Raw genomic sequence first — 19242 nt, 5'->3', positions numbered from 1 at the left:
CTGACGGGCTGGATGCAGCCTACGGGCCATAGTTTGCCCATCCCTGATTTAGAGTGTACCTTCTTCTCCTTCCCATGCATCTTTTCCTTTAGTTGATAGGATCACTACTTGGATCCTATCAGTCTAGACAAGTGGATCACAGAATGTAAAGTTACAATGATATTGCATTGATCCAATTATTCCAGAGTCTTAGCTTTTTATAAGAAAACATACAGCAGGTGTCCTTGCAAGAGACCTCTGTTTAAAGGAGCTGCTGTAATTAAAGGCCGTAGCTCTTTGTTACTATGGAAACGTAGCACACCACAAATATGAAATGCAAGTTTCAGTAGCGTTGACTCTTCCATAATCTTCATTCACCAGATTTAGGTGATCCTTCATTTGTTACCCAGTAAAACTGCCTTCCAGCTGAAGTAGCTAAAAGTACTTTTCCTAGAGATGTGAGTTATTTAAAAACCCTAAAACTGAATTCCTGAAGCATAAAAACAAAAGCATTGTCTGCAGTGTGTTCCTGAAATTTTCTGAGATCGATGCACTGTCCAAATGCAGTCTACTATGAGCGCAGATTTAATTGTAAAGTATAATTATTATATGGGCATTGTTTTTATGGAACGTAGATATTTAGAGTAGGTGGAAAAGACAATGTAAATCGATGACAGTAGTTTGAGCCCAGCATTGTTTGGTTCTGGTATAATTTTGGCCATATACAAAACTTACCATTGGGATGTAATTTTATTTGCTTGAATACAAAAGGCCTGCTTATTCTTGTGAACTTAATATTTTAATTTTCCTGGATACGATAGGGCTGAACGTCAGTCTGAAAATGTGCATGTTGGATAAAAAGACCTTTAACAGAAATCTGCCAGGGCTTTGGTCAGCACTTCTGCCTCTCCAGCAATGTTATTGATTTTTGACTTGCCAGACACCTTCCTGTGGCATCATAGCATTTTAATAGTTTATATCCTACAAAAAATTTGACAATGGTTAAGCTGCTGGTGTGCTGAGACCACAACCTGTCATGCTGACCAATATTGTCCCATTGTTTCCTTATACTACCCAGTCACTTTATCTGTATCCATTTGTTGTATATTTTCTTATACTTACTCTTTGGGGGCAGGGACTGTCTTTTTTTTCTGTGATTGTACTGCACCCTAGCACAATGGGGTCCTGGGCCATGACTGGGGCTCCTCTGCTCCATACAAATAATAATTAGTAATAATAAATACCCAAAGTTAGAATTGGGATAAACTTTTAGTATTTTCAGAGTAAAATCTTACAGGATTAGTTTAAAATTACTTTTAAAATCTGTTTTCCTGCATATGAATATAATGAAGCCCCAGATATCTGAATCATTAATACAGACGTTATAAAGCCATTAGAGTATTGTTTCTAGTTCTGCTTCATTTACATGGGTATTTTTACTGTATATTTTCAATAATAAAAACAGAAGCTGTACCTGCTGAGTCAGGCTGACAGGCAATGTAGGCAGTGGGAATTGACATGGAGCACTGCTCTTATTCTATAGCACCTGTCAAGGTTCCTTCCCCACTCTGAACTCTAGGGTACAGATGTGGGGGCCTCCATGAAAACCTCCTAAGCTTACTTTTACCAGCTTAGGTTAAAACTTCCCCAAGGTACAAACTATTTTACCTTTTGCCCTTGGACTTTCGCTGCCACCACCAAACGTCTAACCAGGTTTATTATTGGGAAAGAGTCGTTTGGAAACGTCTTTCCCCCCAAAATCCTTACCAAAACCTTGCACCCCCCTTCCTGGCAAATGTTTGATAAAAATCCTCACCAATTTGCATAGGGGACCACAGACCCAAACCCTTGGATCTTAAGAACAATGAAAAAAGCATTCAGTTTCTTACAAGAAGAATTTTAATAGAAGAAAAAGTAAAAAGAATCACCTCTGTAAAATCAGGATGGTAAATACCTTACAGGGTAATTAGATTCAAAACATAGAGAATCCCTCTAGGCAAAACCTTAAGTTACAAAAAGACACAAAGACAGGAATATCCATTCCATTCAGCACAGCTTATTTTCTCAGCCATTTAAAGAAATCCTAATCTAATGCATATCTAGCTAGATTACTTACTAAGTTCTAAGACTCCATTCCTGTTCTCTCCCCGGCAAAAGCATCACACAGACAGACCCAGAAGCTTTGTTTCTCCCCCCCTCCAACTTTGAAAGTATCTTGTCTCCTCATTGGTCATTTTGGTCAGGTGCCAGCGAGGTTATCCTAGCTTCTTAACCCTTTACAGGTGAAAGGGCTTTTCCTCTGGCCAGGAGAGATTTTAAAGGTGTTTACCCTTCCCTTTATATTTATGACAGCACCAGATGTTTGTCATGAAAAATATGATGAGATTAAATATGGAAGCGTTTCTGCCATCTCTAATTATCTAGTCATACTATTGCCTACTTGAAACAGCTATCAGAGTCACCGGATTAGATACTGTATTTACTGGTAAGCATGATATTGGACTGAACATTGCACTGGGAGCTAGGTGTGACAGATAATGCAATCCCATGCAGTATACGTGTGGACCATATTGTGTTTAGTTTATAAATGATTTATGTGTCACTGTGGGCCAGGTATTATATGCAACTCTGGGCGGAGGACTACTGCAGCTTCTCTAGAAACCAAAAACAACGGCAGATGATTAAGATGAATAATTCAGGATTGTAAATATCTCCAGAGAGGTACCACACACTGAGGAGGCTCACATATACTGGTTCAAACTGGGTTTTCCAGAGACCAACAAAGAGAAAGGAGTTTTGATATCAAAAGGCTGTGTTTAAACTGACTCAGGGCCTTCTGTCCAAGGGGGGCCCCAACCCTTGAGAAGGATTGGAAAGACTTTGGCCTACTGTAGCCCTATAAGACTAATGGTGACCTCTAGTAAGCTTTTAGTGTGCTTTGATTTTTTTTTAAATGTTTTCTCTGTAATGCTTTTACCATAAGAATAAAGGCGTTTGCCTAGAAAGAGCTGTGCGGTAACTTGTAACTGCTGGCAGTACACGGTTCACAGCCCTTGGAGATAAAGCAAAGCACAGGTGCTGGTGTAACACCGACAGACCCCGGTTGTCGGTGAGCAGGATCGAACCTGGGACCTCTGGAGCTAAATGCATGAGCCTCTGCTGCATGAGATAAAAGTCATACGGCTGTTAGCTAAGGCTGTAGAGCAGACTCATTAATCTCTCTCTAATTGGTCTCAGTACCCCTAGATGGGACAGAGCACCACACGCAGGAGGTGTGCAGGTGACATTGGTCTTTAGGCAGACCAGCTTGCTGGTGGTATCACAGTGTAAGGCAGGGACCTTTGCAGCCTGTAAAGCCCCCAGTCAAAAGGGAGTGGGACAAGAGTGCCTGCGCAGAGACAGGTGATGGCTGGAGACCTGATTGGGCACTCCGGGAGTGGACTCACTGAGTAGGGGGATACAGGTGTGGTTACCCTGAAATTATGACACCAGGAATTTCTAATCTTTAATCTTTTAATCTTCTGCTGTAGTTTGGGGCAAGTGATTAAACCTCTCCCTGTTTTGTCATCTACACGATAGAGGGGTGGTGCTTACCTGTACCTTTTGGGTGGTATGAAGGTTATTTTATATTTGTATGAAGGTTTGAAAATGTAAAATCATATGTAATTATGGAGAATAAATATAATAACAGCTACCTCGTGCTCAGCTAGCATGGTGATGGGTGCAGTACAAGAACCAGAACAGAAGAGAATTCAGAAATCTTTAAAGACTCTTATAACATATATTGTCCTTAGTCAACATATCCTGTGACCCAACATGTTGATGAATGAGGCGTTGTGATTTGTTCATGTAGTTATTATTTCATTTAGCGATCTCTTGGGCTGTGTTAGAGCAGCTATGCATCACCCTGCCGGAATAGATTTCCTCTATCTGGCTGCAGTAGGATGCCCTATATTTAGGCACTGCTGGTTGAGTAAAGCCTCCATAGTAACTTCTACACCTTCCCTACCCAGAGCTGCTGGGGAAAGAGGGCATCTCTATGCCTCAGCAAGTAGAGTAGCACCTTAGGGCTGTTGGTAGCCAGCCCAATTTAGAGAAGCCCTGAGGCTGGGGGAACAGGCCAGCATAGAACAGCCCTGGAACAAGGGGGAACAGAGCTGGTTATTTTTTTACTATCAGTTTGGTTTCATAGCTTTCAATTGGATATTGTTTGATTGGTTTTATGTACATTATATTTAATGAGCAAATGTCCACTCCAAAATAAATTGTTATATCAATTAGTTATATAGCAATGAAAGCTGGATCGTTTCAGTCTTGGAGAGAAGCTGGTGCCATGCAGGGAGGCCACTGAGTACAGCAAAGAAGTAACAGTGGCAGTCATTCAGAGGGTACTCGTTGGTCTTTCCTTTTGTTGGAAGAAAAGGTGCAGAGTAGCACATGTAACTGGAAACTCTGGGATGTGAAACTTTTAAGAGGAACTGAGAATATAAAACAGTTAATTTTAAAAAATGTATTTGTATTTTGGGACCAGGGAAAAATCTGTTGTACAGTTTTAAAAATGATAAATAATTATTAAGAACTAATCCTCCAATTTCTTAATGTGAAATTTTGAACCGGGCTAGTTTAAATTCTTCCAGGCATTCATTCAGAAATACATAGTCATCTTTAAATTGTGAAATAATAGAGTCTGTTCTTTGTCATGCATGAAGGGGACAGTACACTAATGTGAGGGAGGGCACAGCTGTTGCTGTGAGCTTTGTTCACTTCATGTTTTATAGTATTGTTCCAGAAAAAAAGGTGAAAATCATGGCATTTGAATCTAGTTCCCCCCCAGAAAAACCCCAAACAGACAACATTTCAAGCCACTTCAGGAATTTGAGAAGATTCACTGAGAATTGTAGTTATATCAGTAAATCAGAACCAAAAGACCCATAAATAAGACCAATTTTAGACAAAAAAGAACTTGCTAAATATTTTTTGCACGGTTGGATATCCAGTCACAGGTGGTTGCCTAAGGGACAAGGCATTTTATTATAGCGACAAGGGTACCACCTGCGCTATTCTGCTGTCTCACAAAAATCCCAGGAGACTTATTTTCTGGTGAATTATATGTGTTGAAAGACAAAGTCAGAACACTTTTGCTTTTTTTTCCCCCCCTACAGCTTTTTTTCCACTTGTTTGCAGTTTTCTTTAGCTGATACTATAATTCTAGGAGACATTTCAGCAGTTGTACATAGTCATGCTGGCTACAGGATACTGAATATTGGCTTTCACTAGCCATGGAGAGAATGGATACTTTCAAGACTGGGAAACGGTCTGTCTGGGTCTGTCACACTACGTTTTCTAGAACATTTATTTTTTTACTGATTTTATGTGTAGAGAGCAGTCCTTAGGAAAGTCCCACACCTTCTATATTATTTTAATGACCAGTGTGGACATAAAGTTAAGGGAATTAGATTCTGTATAGAGAGAGGCCCTAGACACAAGGTTTCTTGTCAAATTTATTGTCAGATTTCTTACGTAATATATTGAAGGCTGGTTCCATGTCATCTAGTTCTGCATTCACTGTCACTAGTAACAAAAAACTATTATCCTATTCCCTCATGAAATCCTTTGCCGAAGGTGCACATTATCTACTACAAGATAGGGCAATGAGGAGCATCAATTTCCACAGCAGTATAGAATCCTGGATTACAAATTGCTATTGAATCCTTTTTGCATCAAAGAATATCATAATCCTTGCAAAATGTGCCCAAAGTCTTCTGTTCCGCTGTGTGAGGTTAGAATGTGCAGTCTAACAAAAAGGAAAAAAAAGTTTTTGCAATGCAGGAAAATCTTGAAGGACTAACAGCTGTTTAGAGAAATAAAAAGTCTAAAATACATTAGACTTGTTTTATAAATAAAAACATTTGTAGTCACAAAGCTACTTGGAGGCAGAAGTAGTTATTATTTATTTTTTTGTAAAGGGAGAGAAAATTGGAATAAGAATTGGTGAGGAGCCCAATCAGTATTTGTATGAACTTTAGGTCTACTGTAGAACTGAAACTTCTGTGATAGGGTGACTTGGCTGTGTAGTTCCCTGACCACATATATCTCGTTATTTATTAATAAAGTTAACGTGCTTAAGGTTTGGAAAATAAATCTCATAATAAGCAAGGACTAAATATTGACTTTGACATTTAAGTATCCTAGCTAGGTGTAAATTCTTTCTATGTGAGTGTGCTGTGTTTAACTTCATTAGATGTAAAAGCAAACATATTGATTGTGTGGTGTCAATAGTTATACACAATTTATGATCAGTTTACACCATACCTTTTTCCCGGCCTTTTACTAAATTTTGAATCAAATGTATAATATTGGGTAGAATTAGTTACCCTCAATGTGCAGTAATCCACTAATTAAGAACGTATAGGCACAATGTGGCATGTGAACAGTGTTTTGTTAATGGGATGCCACAGACTGAGCAGCTATTGAGGTTGCTGAAGAAATTCATTTCTTCATGTTTTAGAGTATACATTTGATTAATTGGCCTCATAACCTCAGTTCACAATGGAATATATTTGTGTTAGTTAGTAAAACTAATTGTTTTGTTTTAATCTAAAATAGTATAACATAGTATCCTTGCTGTTAACCCACAATCCTCTTGGAGGCAAAAGCTACACAATAATTGGAATTGTATTACATTACAGCTGTTATGTAGCAATAAAATGTTTCTATTGTAATACAAATTAGTGGTATGGGTTTGTTTCATTTTAACCCTTTTATGATGGATTTCTGGAAAGAAAAATAAAATTTATATCTGTTAATCTAATTAGGGCATTTTTAATAAATATTTTGATAAACTGGAACAATTTAAACTGTTCTAAACAGTGTTTTCATATTGCTCATTTGTAGCACAGCGTGAATAACTTTAATTTTCTTGTATGTTGCAGAAAAATCAACTTTCATTAACGAGCATAAGCATAAGTCACTGTAAAAAATCAAGACTACACAACAAATCTAACTGATGAAGAAACAAAACCTGCACTATATGTTGTACAATGGGTACTACAAATGATGAGATGGTTTCAGTAGAGCAGACTTCCTCCTTGAACCCTCTGTGTTTTGAATGTGGCCAGCAACATTGGACAAGGGAGAATCATTTGTACAACTATCAGAATGAAGTGGATGATGACTTGGTCTGCCATATTTGCCTTCAGCCTTTGTTGCAGCCGTTAGACACCCCTTGTGGACACACTTTCTGCTACAAGTGCCTAAGGAACTTTTTGCAGGAGAAGGATTTCTGTCCATTGGATCGAAAAAGGCTCCATTTTAAACTCTGCAAAAAATCCAGTATTCTCGTTCATAAACTGTTAGATAAATTGTTTGTTTTGTGTCCCTTTTCTTCAGTATGTCAGGAGGTAATGCAACGATGTGAGCTGGAAGCACATCTCAAAAACAGGTGAGCAATGGAGGGGATAGTCTAGTACAGCTTTTTGTATTGTTAGGATAGTTTTAGTAGCAGTCTAAATTGTGTGGATTTTATACAGTAAAATTTTGTCAAATATTCAGTATAGAAGATGTTTATTGACAAATCTGTTCCTGGAACAGGTCAGTCACTCATTGCTTAACTGTGTTTGGTTTTATTTTATTTTATTTTTTTGAGGGGTAGCAGATGCACTTATAAGGGGTTTGATTTTTTTCTACAAGTTTCATCCTGTGAGTTCTGGAGCACCGTCAACTCCCAATGAATGGGAATAAGACACTTAGCACGTTGCAGGATTGGGTCTCTTATAAGCAGACAGGGTGGATTGTGCTATATAACTTGGGAGGTGTAAATTCTGGAGTATCTTCCTTGTTTTTGCTCTGTGGTCTGTCTCCAGACCTGAAAGGAACTGAGCTGCAGTGCACTGTGCTATGATGTGGTTATAGGGCAGGGGTGGGCAAACTTTTTAGCCCGAGGGCCACCTTGGCGTTACAAACTGTATGGAGGGCCGGTAGGGAAGGCTGTGCCTCCCCAAACAGCCTGACACCTGCCTCCTATTCACCCTCTCCCACTTCCTGCCCCCCTCAGAACCGCCGACCCATCCAACAGTCCTTGTCCCCTGACCACCCCCTCCCGGGACCCCTGCCCCTAATCGCCCACTGGGACTCCACCACCTATCCAACCCCCCCTGCTCCCTGTCCCCTGACTGCCCCGATCCCTATCCACACCCGTGCCCCTGACTGCCCCATGGGACCTCACTCCCTATCCAACCCCCCCTGCTCCCTGTCCCCTGACTGCCCCGCCCCCAAACCTCCGCCCCATCCAACCTGCCTCCGGGACCCCCTGCCCCGTGTCCAACCCCCCCCCCCCCCCCCGCCCCCTTACCATGCTGCTCAGAGCAGCAGGAGCTCACAGCTCCGCCACCCACACTGCCCAGGAGGAGCAGCGGGCCAGAGCGCTGATGGCATGGCGCGCTGAGGCTGCGGGGGAGGTGGACAGCGGAGGGGGGGCTGGGGGCTAGCCTCCCAGCCGGGAGCTCAAGGGCTGGGCAGGATGGTCCTGTGGGCTGTAGTTTGCCCACCTCTGTTATAGGGTGAGGAGTAGAAATGGCTGCTATAGAGCAACTGACAGGGATTATTTCTGAGGGCTTGGTGGCTCATAAAGGATGGCGGTGTAAACCTTAAAACTCCACCAGACTGCCTGAATATATACTGTACTTGCTACCCTGGTGAAGTGATGGCCTCTGAGATTTCTTTGTAAGATATTACTCAAAGATTTAGGGCCTTCTGCTACACAAATTAAAATAAACCTGGTAATTTTATATTTCTTTTCCCTCTGACTCCCCAGTATCTTGAAATATTGAAAGGAGAGCAAGATAAAGGGAAAAAGAAATAGAAACAACCAAATTAGAGGTTTCAGAGTAGCAGCCGTGTTAGTCTGTATTCACAAAAAGAAAAGGAGTACTTGTGGCACCTTAGAGACTAACCAATTTATTTGAGCGTAAGCTTTCGTGAGCTACAGCTCACTTCATCGGATGCATTCAGTGGAAAATACAGTGATGTAACAGTCACTGTATTTTCCACTGAATGCATCCGATGAAGTGAGCTGTAGCTCACGAAAGCTTACGCTCAAATAAATTGGTTAGACTCTAAGGTGCCACAAGTACTCCTTTTCTTTTAACCAAATTAGAGAAGATGAAGTTATGTAACTTGACCCCCCCAATGTCTGCTATATGCACAACTGAGGAAAGTACTATCTAGTAGTACCATTGTGTTGTGTTGTCTAGGTGGTATTTCACTCTTAAATGTAAACTGTCATTTTTTTGTAATAAGAATGTTAACATTCTTTGTTTCATTGAGTGGCATTTCATTGTTTTTGTTTTCTAAACAATATTTCAGGATATTTTCAGTAAATATTTAGAGGGTTTTATTATTACTCTTATTTCATGAACTGAAATGGGGCCAAGCTGAGTCAAATTTGCGTCATCGACAAAAATGTGAGCATCCCATCACATTTGGTGTGAGGAACTGAAGTATGACAGTGATAGCGAGTTAGTGTGTTGAAAAGCTTTGTGAATATGTAGCCCCTAATAAGTGTCACATTTTAAAGGGTTTGGTGGTCTTAAAATTAAAATAGGAGAGGAATATGGTCAAGCATTAAATGAAGAGAGGGAGGTGATGGATAAAAGAGAAATATGGAATGCATCTGATGCCAGAAATTTTTTTTCCACCCGTAGATGTTATTTCATTCAAGCCTCTTTACACGTGCATTGCGTTTTACATTTTAAACAATGTATTACATACACTGTTGAAGGTGGAGGTTTCCATAAAGTTCTATCTCTGCCTTTCTCTGGAAAAAGGTCCAATCCCCTCCCCCAGTGAAATAACTATTTTTAATTTGCATTCAGCTTTCTGTCAGCAACTTTCACTGTTTTTCTTCATTCAGGACAGGATCACATCTAACCTACATGATGGTGAAAAGAAATCTGATTTGGCTAACCGTATAACCCTAATATATTAAATCATTTTTTTAAAAAAAGAGAGATGCATCCCAAACATTAAATTCAAATGATATTTCACTACTGTTGCCCTCAACCTTCCTAGCCCTCTTCCATTATTTGCCATTTCTTAATTGAGTCAAATTTAGATTGTAAGCTCCTCATGGCAGGGACTTGTCACTTTGGTGTAAAATACAATGCATACACACTTCAGCACTTTATAAAATCATTGTGTGTCTAATGCACAAGTCATATAATGAGGTCTAATTTAAACTGAATCATTATTTATTCCCATCAATCAGTCTGTAACAACATTTCAGTTTCTGTGCACCATGTATATGGAATTCCCTTTCTGTTGACTTGTGCTACTGATAACCTTCATGCATTTTATATATGTAGTAAAGTTGTTTTTCAATATAGCTTATTTGTAAACATTGGAATACCTTTATGTAAAGTACCTCTGCTGGCATAAAAGGTGCAATAAATGCATAGCTTGAATTTGATTTGATATGGATTGGTGAATCCAGTAAAATACTACTACTGATTATTACATGTTAGATAAATGTACAATTCAGTACTGTTGTAATCTTTGTCTTAGATATTACAAACCAGCTTCAGCGAGCACTCGGATGAACATGCCTGCTTTTCTAAGAAATGAAATACGCTAGTCTCACTGTTAAAAACATTCAGACTCAGAACTAAAATTTCCAGTGAAATAATAATTGGCTTAATTTAAGCAGAAAGGCTGCAAGAAATTTTGTAATATCCACCAGTCAACTCCAGAGTGTGTGGTAAATGCAGACCACTCTGTCAAGGAAATTAGAAGATGAGGCACAAATTTGATGATTTCATGGGCAATAATCACCCCCAAGTTCTCAGTGCTTAATTAGAATCCCCTTGATTTATCAGTTTTTCAGGTTCATCAAATTTGCTTGGGAACCACAGACCCTTAGAGTCAGCCCTTGTAAGGGTCTCTTGTACTTTATTTCCTTAGCATGTGGTATTTTGAAAGCTTGTTAATGTTTAATAACTAACAATGGTATTGGTATCTACTTTATCAAAGATCATTTACTTGACACAGGTCCAAGAAAACCTTAGTGAACTTTTGCAATATTTGATTTAAATTCAACTTACTGAGTCTTCAGATCCAATCAAATTCTATTTTAGAAAGGTACAGCTTTTGTCCAGTACAATGCAGTTTTGGTTCACATGAAGATTTAGGCCCTGTCTTATAATTATTTTTATTTAAGCTGAACCACAACTTGCCATCCAGTATTAAAAAGTATAGCCACTTCAGAAGGTACCACAACACTCCTCCATATCCCCCATTACTGAACATTTAGTGCTTCCTTTAAAAGGAATTTTTTGTGGAAAGTTAAATTTAAACCTTCTATAAAAGCCTCTTTTGAGTTGCTCAGTGGCTGGAAACCAGCATATTTAATGTGTAGATTCATACATGACTATAGCAAGATTTACAGAAAAAAGCATTACAATAAATGCAAAACCTACTATTCAAAAGTAAGGAAAAGCCAAAGGATTGGAGTTCAAATGTTCCTTGCTTAACACCTATTCTCACCTAGGTTACAAGCTGTGTTCCCATCAACAAGATGCCCTGGTGAAAGCCTAGCTCGTTGCCACACTCGGTTGCTGGGAAGGAGGAAAGTGCTGGGATTCCTACCAGGATGCTGTCCCTGGCCCCTGTTTTGGGTGCTCATCTTTCATATCTGTCTTTAGATACTAAGTGTCTGATGCATATGAAGCTTTTCTAGCCTTCCAAAACTTCTCCGATTGCTGGAAGGGTGAAGGAGCTTTCTGTGGCTTTTCCCACTCTTGACCCTCCTGGCTACTGAGAGAAGGGGTCCTCATCACTGCTCTTACCCCTCCTCCAGCTTCCGAGTTTGCACAAGAAAGGGTGGAGGGAAAAGAGATCTCCACAATGGAACCCCTCCTCCTGGAGGTTTTTTGGGTCCTCCCCCCCACACTCCCAAAGCAAATAGATACCACCAATGCATGGGTTTACTGCTGGCCTGCTGCTCCTAGTCCTGGTAGACCATGATACATTAGCTCTGACACATATGGCGCCCTGATCTAAGGAAAATCTATTTTACATCATTTTGGAGATTTTTAAAAACGCTAATACCATCTCTTCTACTATTCATAAGTAAGATGACCTGATTTTACAGATAGAATAACATGAAAAATAGTGCCAGTAAAATGCATTTTACATTCTGAAGTTCTGATCATGTAGCTTGTTGTGTGAAGATCGATCTCTGTGCCCTCACAGAGACCCACTGACTTCAGCAGGGCTCTGCCTGAGGACAGCGAGCTACCCATATACAACAAATTTCAAGATTGGGGCCCAAAAATAGCTTTTCTCCAAAATATTTGGAATAAACAAAATAGGTCAAGGTGTTTGGTATGGTCTGGAATTTGTATTGGCCACTTGTTTGGAATGGCCTGCATAACTTGTGGGTGGCTTCAATATTTGAATAATGCACACATACTGTGCATGATAAACCCCTTTATCTAGATAATAAGATTCCAGGAATGTCACTCTGAAGCCTAAAGTGTCTGTGCTAGTGTGAAATGATGGAAGTAGCTACAAGTATGGTTAAGAACTCTTTTTGTTCAGAATATCACCAGGTAGAATCATCACTAGGGTTCATGGTCTGTTGCCTTCCAATGTTTAAGTTTTCAGCCATTTGACTTTACTAATTACACAATGAAGTGTGCAGCTGCAGTATTATCATGACATGTATCTATGCCATGCCTAGAGTCCTAGACCATTATAAGATCAGGGAACTCAACCAATCACTGCTTTCTACTCTATAGCTAATTTGCTTGCCACATTTGCATTGGTTGTATGAGGGAGACTGCACAGATGGGAGATTATTTGGCCTTGGTGCTATACCCAACTGCCACCTGCACAAATCCACACAACTCTCCTAGCACAAAACACACAAATCAACATAATCACCCAAACAGAGCACGCAATAACCCCAAACATTACCCTTTAGCCTAAAGTGTCTGTTGAGTCAGTGTGAAGTGAGGGGGACAGCTATAAACATAGCTGAGAATTCTTTTTATTTGGACTATCACTAGGTTCAATTGTCATTGTGATCTGTAATCTGTTACCATCCAATTTTTAAGTTCTCAGCCATTTTTGGTATTTTACACACACAACTTTATGAATTACACCTGTGCAATAGCACAGACTTTCAGCTGTTTGTATAGTAATCAGAATCTATATACTGCTATAGGATAGATAGATATTCTAGGTCTATAGTCAAGGTCAAGGACTAGCTTGCACAAGAAAGGGTGGAGGGAAGAGAGATCTCTGCAACTCAACCCCTCCTCTGACCTGAAGGATTATTTGGGTCCTCCCACCCAATGTTGACTGGCATTTCATCATACATTCTAGCTCATTCATGAGGCTCTTCTTACAAGCATTTGTTATCTGTAAATTGGATTAATTATGTTTTAATGGGTTAGTCACATAGAATACTGCATGAAAAGTACACTGGGATCACTGGACATACTTATCATGTTATCGAAATTTCCTCATTTTAACTTCAGTTTATAAAGTTCCTATTTAGGAAAATAATACCAAAACCTTATTTTTTTGTGAAGACTTTAGTCATCTGCCAAATACATATGAGAAATACACCCTATGGAAGAACTGACACCAGGTTGTAAAGCTGGTTGTAGTTTTGACAGAGACAGGATTCTTCAAAAATATTTCTAAAAGTCTTCTCTAACAGTATCAAAATAAAATTCTAGATTACCCAGCATCCATATCCCCTAAACTGTGATGTCTATAGATCTCATGAGCTAGATTGATAGTTAGAACAGATCAATATTTTAATGAGACTTATAGGGAACCTTCTACAGGCAGTAATCTTCGTGCTTCAGTAAGTGGAACTCGATTCCTTTGGTGTAGATACTGAACCCCAGTGTGGTGCTAGGGGGAACTGTGCTGCTGGAAATTTTTCAGTATTACCAACTCAAGCATTTAAAATTACGAGTCAGATCCTGAAATATCATATTGACTTAAAAATCATGAAATTTTAAATAATAAATTTGTTTTGTCTTCTGGTGTTTGAGCCTTTTGGAACTCACATTTTCAATCTTTGCTCTGCAGCCATGAGGGCTAGAAAAGTATTCTTAAAAAAACAAAACTGAGATTCTCATGACTCCAAGAGCTGGGGCTTTAAGAAAAACACCTCAAATCATGAGTCTCATGATCAAATCATGAGCGTTGGCAACACTCCATCTTACGGATGAGACAGAAGACCCAGGTCCAGACCTGATCACCAATGTACATGAAAGGCATTATGTAAATGTAAGATCATTATATAAATGAAAGATCACCATAACATTGTATAGTACCCTTTGAGCTTACAGTTGTCGCCGCATATGAATAACATATAGGAAACTCACAAACAAAAAACCACTAAGTAGATTGGGAACAGCTTAACTAGGGGCTCATTAAAGCAGTTATGAAGAGGAGGTAGTGGAATTCTGAGGGAAGGACCAAGTGGGGGAAAAGGAAAAATGTGTATTTCCAACCCATCCATAGGTCAGGAAGCAAGAGGAGCTGGGAAAATAAAAGGCTTTATACTAATTAAAAGGAAACTTTGTAAATTAAGGACTGTGCATTTTTTATTTTCCTGCCTGAAATTATCTGTTGGTTGCTGTCTTTTTAACCATGCTGAAGAAAGCCCTGGTTCTGGCTCCCTGTATACTAGCCTGGGGTAGAGAAATGCTCTGTTCAGAAAACTTATGCATGCACAGGTGACGGCAGGATGTAGAATTTTTTTCTTCCCTTCCCACCCCCACTTTATTTGTTATTTTTGGCTACAGCCTTGGCCATGCTCATATAGAGCTGACTCAGAAGAAAGCTTTAAATTGTTAAGCAATACAAATTGATATGCTACCTATTCGAGGCATGGATTGGTGTGATGGGAGGGGAAGTGTGTGTGACATTGCACTCTATATAATTCTATAAAAATATGCTAATGAGTGTGACTATAATGTAACTGGAATATGCTTCATGCAAAAGGTCTCTTGTAAGGTATCATTACAAAGATTATAATCTATTGAGTGTGGTCACCCTATTTGTATAAATGTATCATTCTTGTATCTGAAACTGGAAATATGAAATATAACTCTAAGGTCCTATTGTAGTTATGCAAAGTGTGGGCCATTAATGGTGGTTTGGAATCTTAATGGCTCCCATTAACCAGGACAATTAACTGTAAATGGCTCTGTTTTACTTGTAAGTCTTCCTCTGTACATGTGGCCTGGCAAGTGGGTAATGAAGTCTTACGGTAACATGTGATCATGTCACCTGAACTGAAATCCATTTTAACCTGGTGCTTTTCCATTGAGAAGGAGGGGTGGGAACCCAGAGGGACAAAGGAACAGAACAAAGGGGGCGGCAATCATGAGAAATCCCCTAGCTACCACCTGAGCTGGAACAAGGGTTATACCAGGGGAAAGGATTATGCCCAGACTAGGAAGGCTTCCAGTCTGAAAGAAACGTATTGAAACATCTCTGAGGGTGAGATTTTATCTGTAATCAGTTTTATTACTGTACTAGACTTGGACTTGTGTGTTTTATTTTATTTTGCTTGGTAATTCACTTTGTTCTGTCTGTTACTACTTGGAACCACTTAAATCCTACTTTCTGTATTTAATAAAATCACTTTTTACTTATTAATTAACCCAGAGTATGTATTAATACCTGGGGGGCAAACAGCTGTGCATATCTCTCTATCGGTGTTATAGAGGGCAAACAATTTATGGGTTTACCCTGTACGAGCTTTATGCAGGGAAAAATGGATTTATTTGGGGTTTGGACCCCATTGGGAGTTGGGCATCTGAGTGTTAAAGACAGACACACTTCTTAAGCTGCTTTCAGTTGTCTGCAGCTTTGGGGCATATGGTTCAGACCCTGGGTCTGTGTTGGAGCAGACTGGCCTGTCTGGCTCAACAAGACAGGGTGCTGGAGTCCCAAGCTGGCAGGGAAAGCAGGGGCGGAAGTGGTCTTGGCACAGGAGTTAACAGCCCCAAGGGGGTTTCTGTGATCCAACCCTTCACAGTGTGGAGGGAAGTTGAATAGGGGGCATACAAGGGGGCAGGGCTTGGACTCAGAGTAAGGGATTGGGTAGCATGGAACTGTGGTACCTGTTCTTGGAAATGAGGAAGGGGGCATTCTATGGATGGCAAACGAAAGGATGCCTGGAAGGGGAGCAAGAGACTGGTAGGACGTAGACTGGAAGGCATGCTGGTGACTGGGGAACATGGAAGCAGTGGGCACTGTGGACTTGGAGAGCCATGGAAGTGGGTTGCATGAAATTTGGGACAGGAATGTTCAAGCGTTTTGTGCTGTGTAATATGACCACTTTTGATATATATTTGAAAGTAACATGACAGTCCATCTCTAGGTGTCCTGGAGCTTCCCATCGAAGGGTTGTACTGGAGAAAAGGAAGTCTAGCAAACTGCAGACGGAAGCTGAGAATGAAAATGGGCCGAGTGTGATAGATCACCCAGGCACGTTATCTCCAGATACAGACCATGCTGGGCCAGGACCTGTGCCAGTGGATCAGAACTTTACACCAACTACTCTTCCTGCGTGGACAGATGAGCCTGGCCTTGACAACCCTGCCTTTGAAGAGAGCACAGTAGCAGACGGTATGTCATGTTTGTCTTTTAATTCTCTGTTTGATCTGTCTAAATCAAACCTAGAAACTTAAAGTGACATAATTGTAAGTTTATCTCCTGCAAACAAATAACAAACCCTACATCTCCAACTGCTATGCTTGTCCTATAGTGATTCTTATTGGAAAGTTAAACTCCCCAAAGAGTTCTCTACTTGAAAATGTAGCACTTGAATGAAAACACAATTAGTTGGGAAAGATCTATCTGTTTTTTTTACTGCAATAGTATCATACTGGTATAACACAAAGCTATCCGGTACTGTAGAGCATGTCAATGTCTGTGTTCTGTTAATGGTCTGATAGCTACATTGAGGCAATGTGTTTTCTATAGAATTGCTGAAGCTAGTTTCTAAGATGAGATTTTTTTCCCCCTGGATCAACAGGCTTCCCACCTATGGAATACTGTCCTGGTCGAACGAAAAGGCAACTGAGTAACTCCTGCATCCATCTGCATCGAACTAACAGTAACACCTCTAGCATCTGCGATATTAGAGAGGAAACACTGAGCCTTACCACAGAGGAAGGTGGTCTTTCCCCTTCCTTTTCCTGTTTGTAGGCTGTGTACTCACCATTCATTAGCATCCTCCTCTTCCATTGTAGCTGTCTATGTTTGTGTTTGGAGGGGTGCTTGCTTCTTGCCTTGACCTTGTAAATCAGTGACAGCTGTTGCTGTTGTGCGGAACTGGTTAAGGAAGGAGTGACAAATATGTAATTCTAACTTCTTAGATTTGGACTCACAATGTTATGTTTCTTTTCTGTTATTACCTTTTATAAACTGAACTTTAGATAAACTGAAACATTTGAAAGAGCTAATTGAAAAAGAAAATGTATGAAAAAGAAGATAATTATTTTTAAATAATAATAATAATGGGGGGGAGGGATAGCTCAGTGGTTTGAGCATTGGTCTGCTAAACCCAGGGTTGTGAGTTCAATCCTTGAGGGGGCCATTTAGGGATCTGGGGCAAAAATTGGGGATTGGTCCTGCTTTGAGCAGGGGGTTGGACTAGATGACCTCCTGAGGTCCCTACCAACTCTGATATTCTATGATTAAAGGTTAGGTCCCAAAGGGTTCAGAATATCCTCTTTTTAAAGTAATACCTAACTTTTTCTCTTAGTGCATGGATACTGATCACTTATTCTAGGTCTTTATCTTTTTGTTAACCAAGGTGTTTCAGCAAACAGTGGAGCCAATCCAATTTGTTTTATTTGCATTATACCATTGTCGTTTGGTGTGCTTATATTGTCCTCCAATAATTTTCAGTGTTGAAAATGTACTGGGATATAAAATATATTAACCTTTCTTTATTTGTTTCTTTAAACTTGTCAGCAACCCACCAGCCACCTACCTTGCCCGAAGGAGAAATCACTACAATTGAAATTCACCGGTCCAATCCTTATATTGAGTTAGGAATTAGCATAGTGGGTGGCAATGAAACTCCTTTGATCAACATTGTTATTCAAGAGGTTTATCGAGATGGGATCATTGCCAGAGATGGAAGACTCCTTGCTGGAGACCAAATACTTCAAGTATGGAATCTAATTAAATTGTCTATCTAGTTGCATGCATTCAGTCATTGCTGTACAGTATGTTATGAGATGGTGGTAGTTCTCTTGCCAATCCGTGTTGTGTAAATGTTAGCTTTGCAATATTAGTTTAAAAACAAATTATTATTCAGACTGAGCAGAGTCTGTTATTCCACTACTGATACCAATGATTTACATAGTTCATGGGGCTTGGCTTCCTATAATTATTTCTGTTCAATAGCTTTTAAAATGGATAAGAAATGCTGAGTGTATTATTTTCTATTTTTAATGGTCTGAGGCTCTCCTTCTCCTCTTTTGAGGTATAGGCACCCCCTCCGAAGAAAGCAAAGGTTATTTTTGGTTAGGAAGTTTAATTTAATTTGCCTTTTGCAACTGCATTTGTGAGTTACTGGATTGATTTTTGCCTTGTTTGTTATGCTAATTAGGCTGCAATGTTCCCTTCCAGCTGCAGCTGCCCTGCCATTCCTTATTACTTGAAATCAACAATTATGTTTAAAAACAAAAATTTTGTGGTGAAGTCCTTCACTCATGTGATTTGAAATGTTCTGTTATGAATATTAGGGTTATTTTTCCTATTTAAAATTAACAGATAAAATAACTTTGGTTATTATTTTTTATAACTATATAATAAATTTAGAAGAATGAGGAAATAGCAGAAGAAAATATTAAAAGCTTTGATTCTGTTTTATTTCAAATGAGTTCTTTAATTTTATTTTCAAGTACTTTAAGTATTACTGTCCTTAGGATCCAACATACCATAGTAAATGCCCCCTCCTTGCCAAATCTGGACAATTCCACCTCGTTGTAGATTGTCCATATGCTGGATTTTGGATTTTTTTTTTTGTATTTTTTACACACACACACACACACACACACACACACACACACACACACACACACACACACACACAAAATCCAGCAGGTAGACATAGTTGGGAAATTTTAGTATCCTTTAAATAAAATTAGTATGGACTTCAGAAAATAAAACCTTCCTTTCCTGACGTTAGAGAAACCAGCCCTTTTACTATCACAG

The 19242-nt window shown here is 39.6% G+C and overlaps 1 protein-coding gene and 1 long non-coding RNA gene across 9 annotated transcripts in view; both read left to right on the top strand.

Annotated features, from left to right (window-relative positions):
• LNX2 (ligand of numb-protein X 2) overlaps positions 1–19242 on the top strand; it is a 90205-nt gene that overhangs the window by 44567 nt on the left and 26396 nt on the right. For 4 of the 8 annotated variants that reach the window (XM_037891558.2, XM_037891552.2, XM_037891548.2 and 1 more), the window contains 4 exons: positions 6912–7420; positions 16391–16638; positions 17048–17188; positions 17992–18191. In XM_037891558.2, the coding sequence (XP_037747486.1) occupies positions 7020–7420; positions 16391–16638; positions 17048–17188; positions 17992–18191 (990 nt within the window). In that variant the 5' untranslated portion in view covers positions 6912–7019. The remainder of the gene's footprint in view (positions 1–6911; positions 7421–16390; positions 16639–17047; positions 17189–17991; positions 18192–19242) is intronic. The other 4 variants (XM_043531225.1, XM_043531214.1, XM_037891561.2 and 1 more) reach the window with 1 other exon arrangement.
• LOC122463197 lies at positions 8359–10508 on the top strand. Its single transcript, XR_006286340.1, has 2 exons — positions 8359–8856; positions 9136–10508. It is a non-coding gene; the product is annotated as an uncharacterized LOC122463197 (long non-coding RNA).

This window comes from Chelonia mydas, chromosome 1 (genome assembly GCF_015237465.2).
Source record: "Chelonia mydas isolate rCheMyd1 chromosome 1, rCheMyd1.pri.v2, whole genome shotgun sequence".
NCBI classification, from domain to species: Eukaryota; Metazoa; Chordata; order Testudines; family Cheloniidae; genus Chelonia; species Chelonia mydas.
Note: the sequence above shows the minus strand (reverse complement) of the source record. Positions and strands in the feature narration are given on the sequence as shown.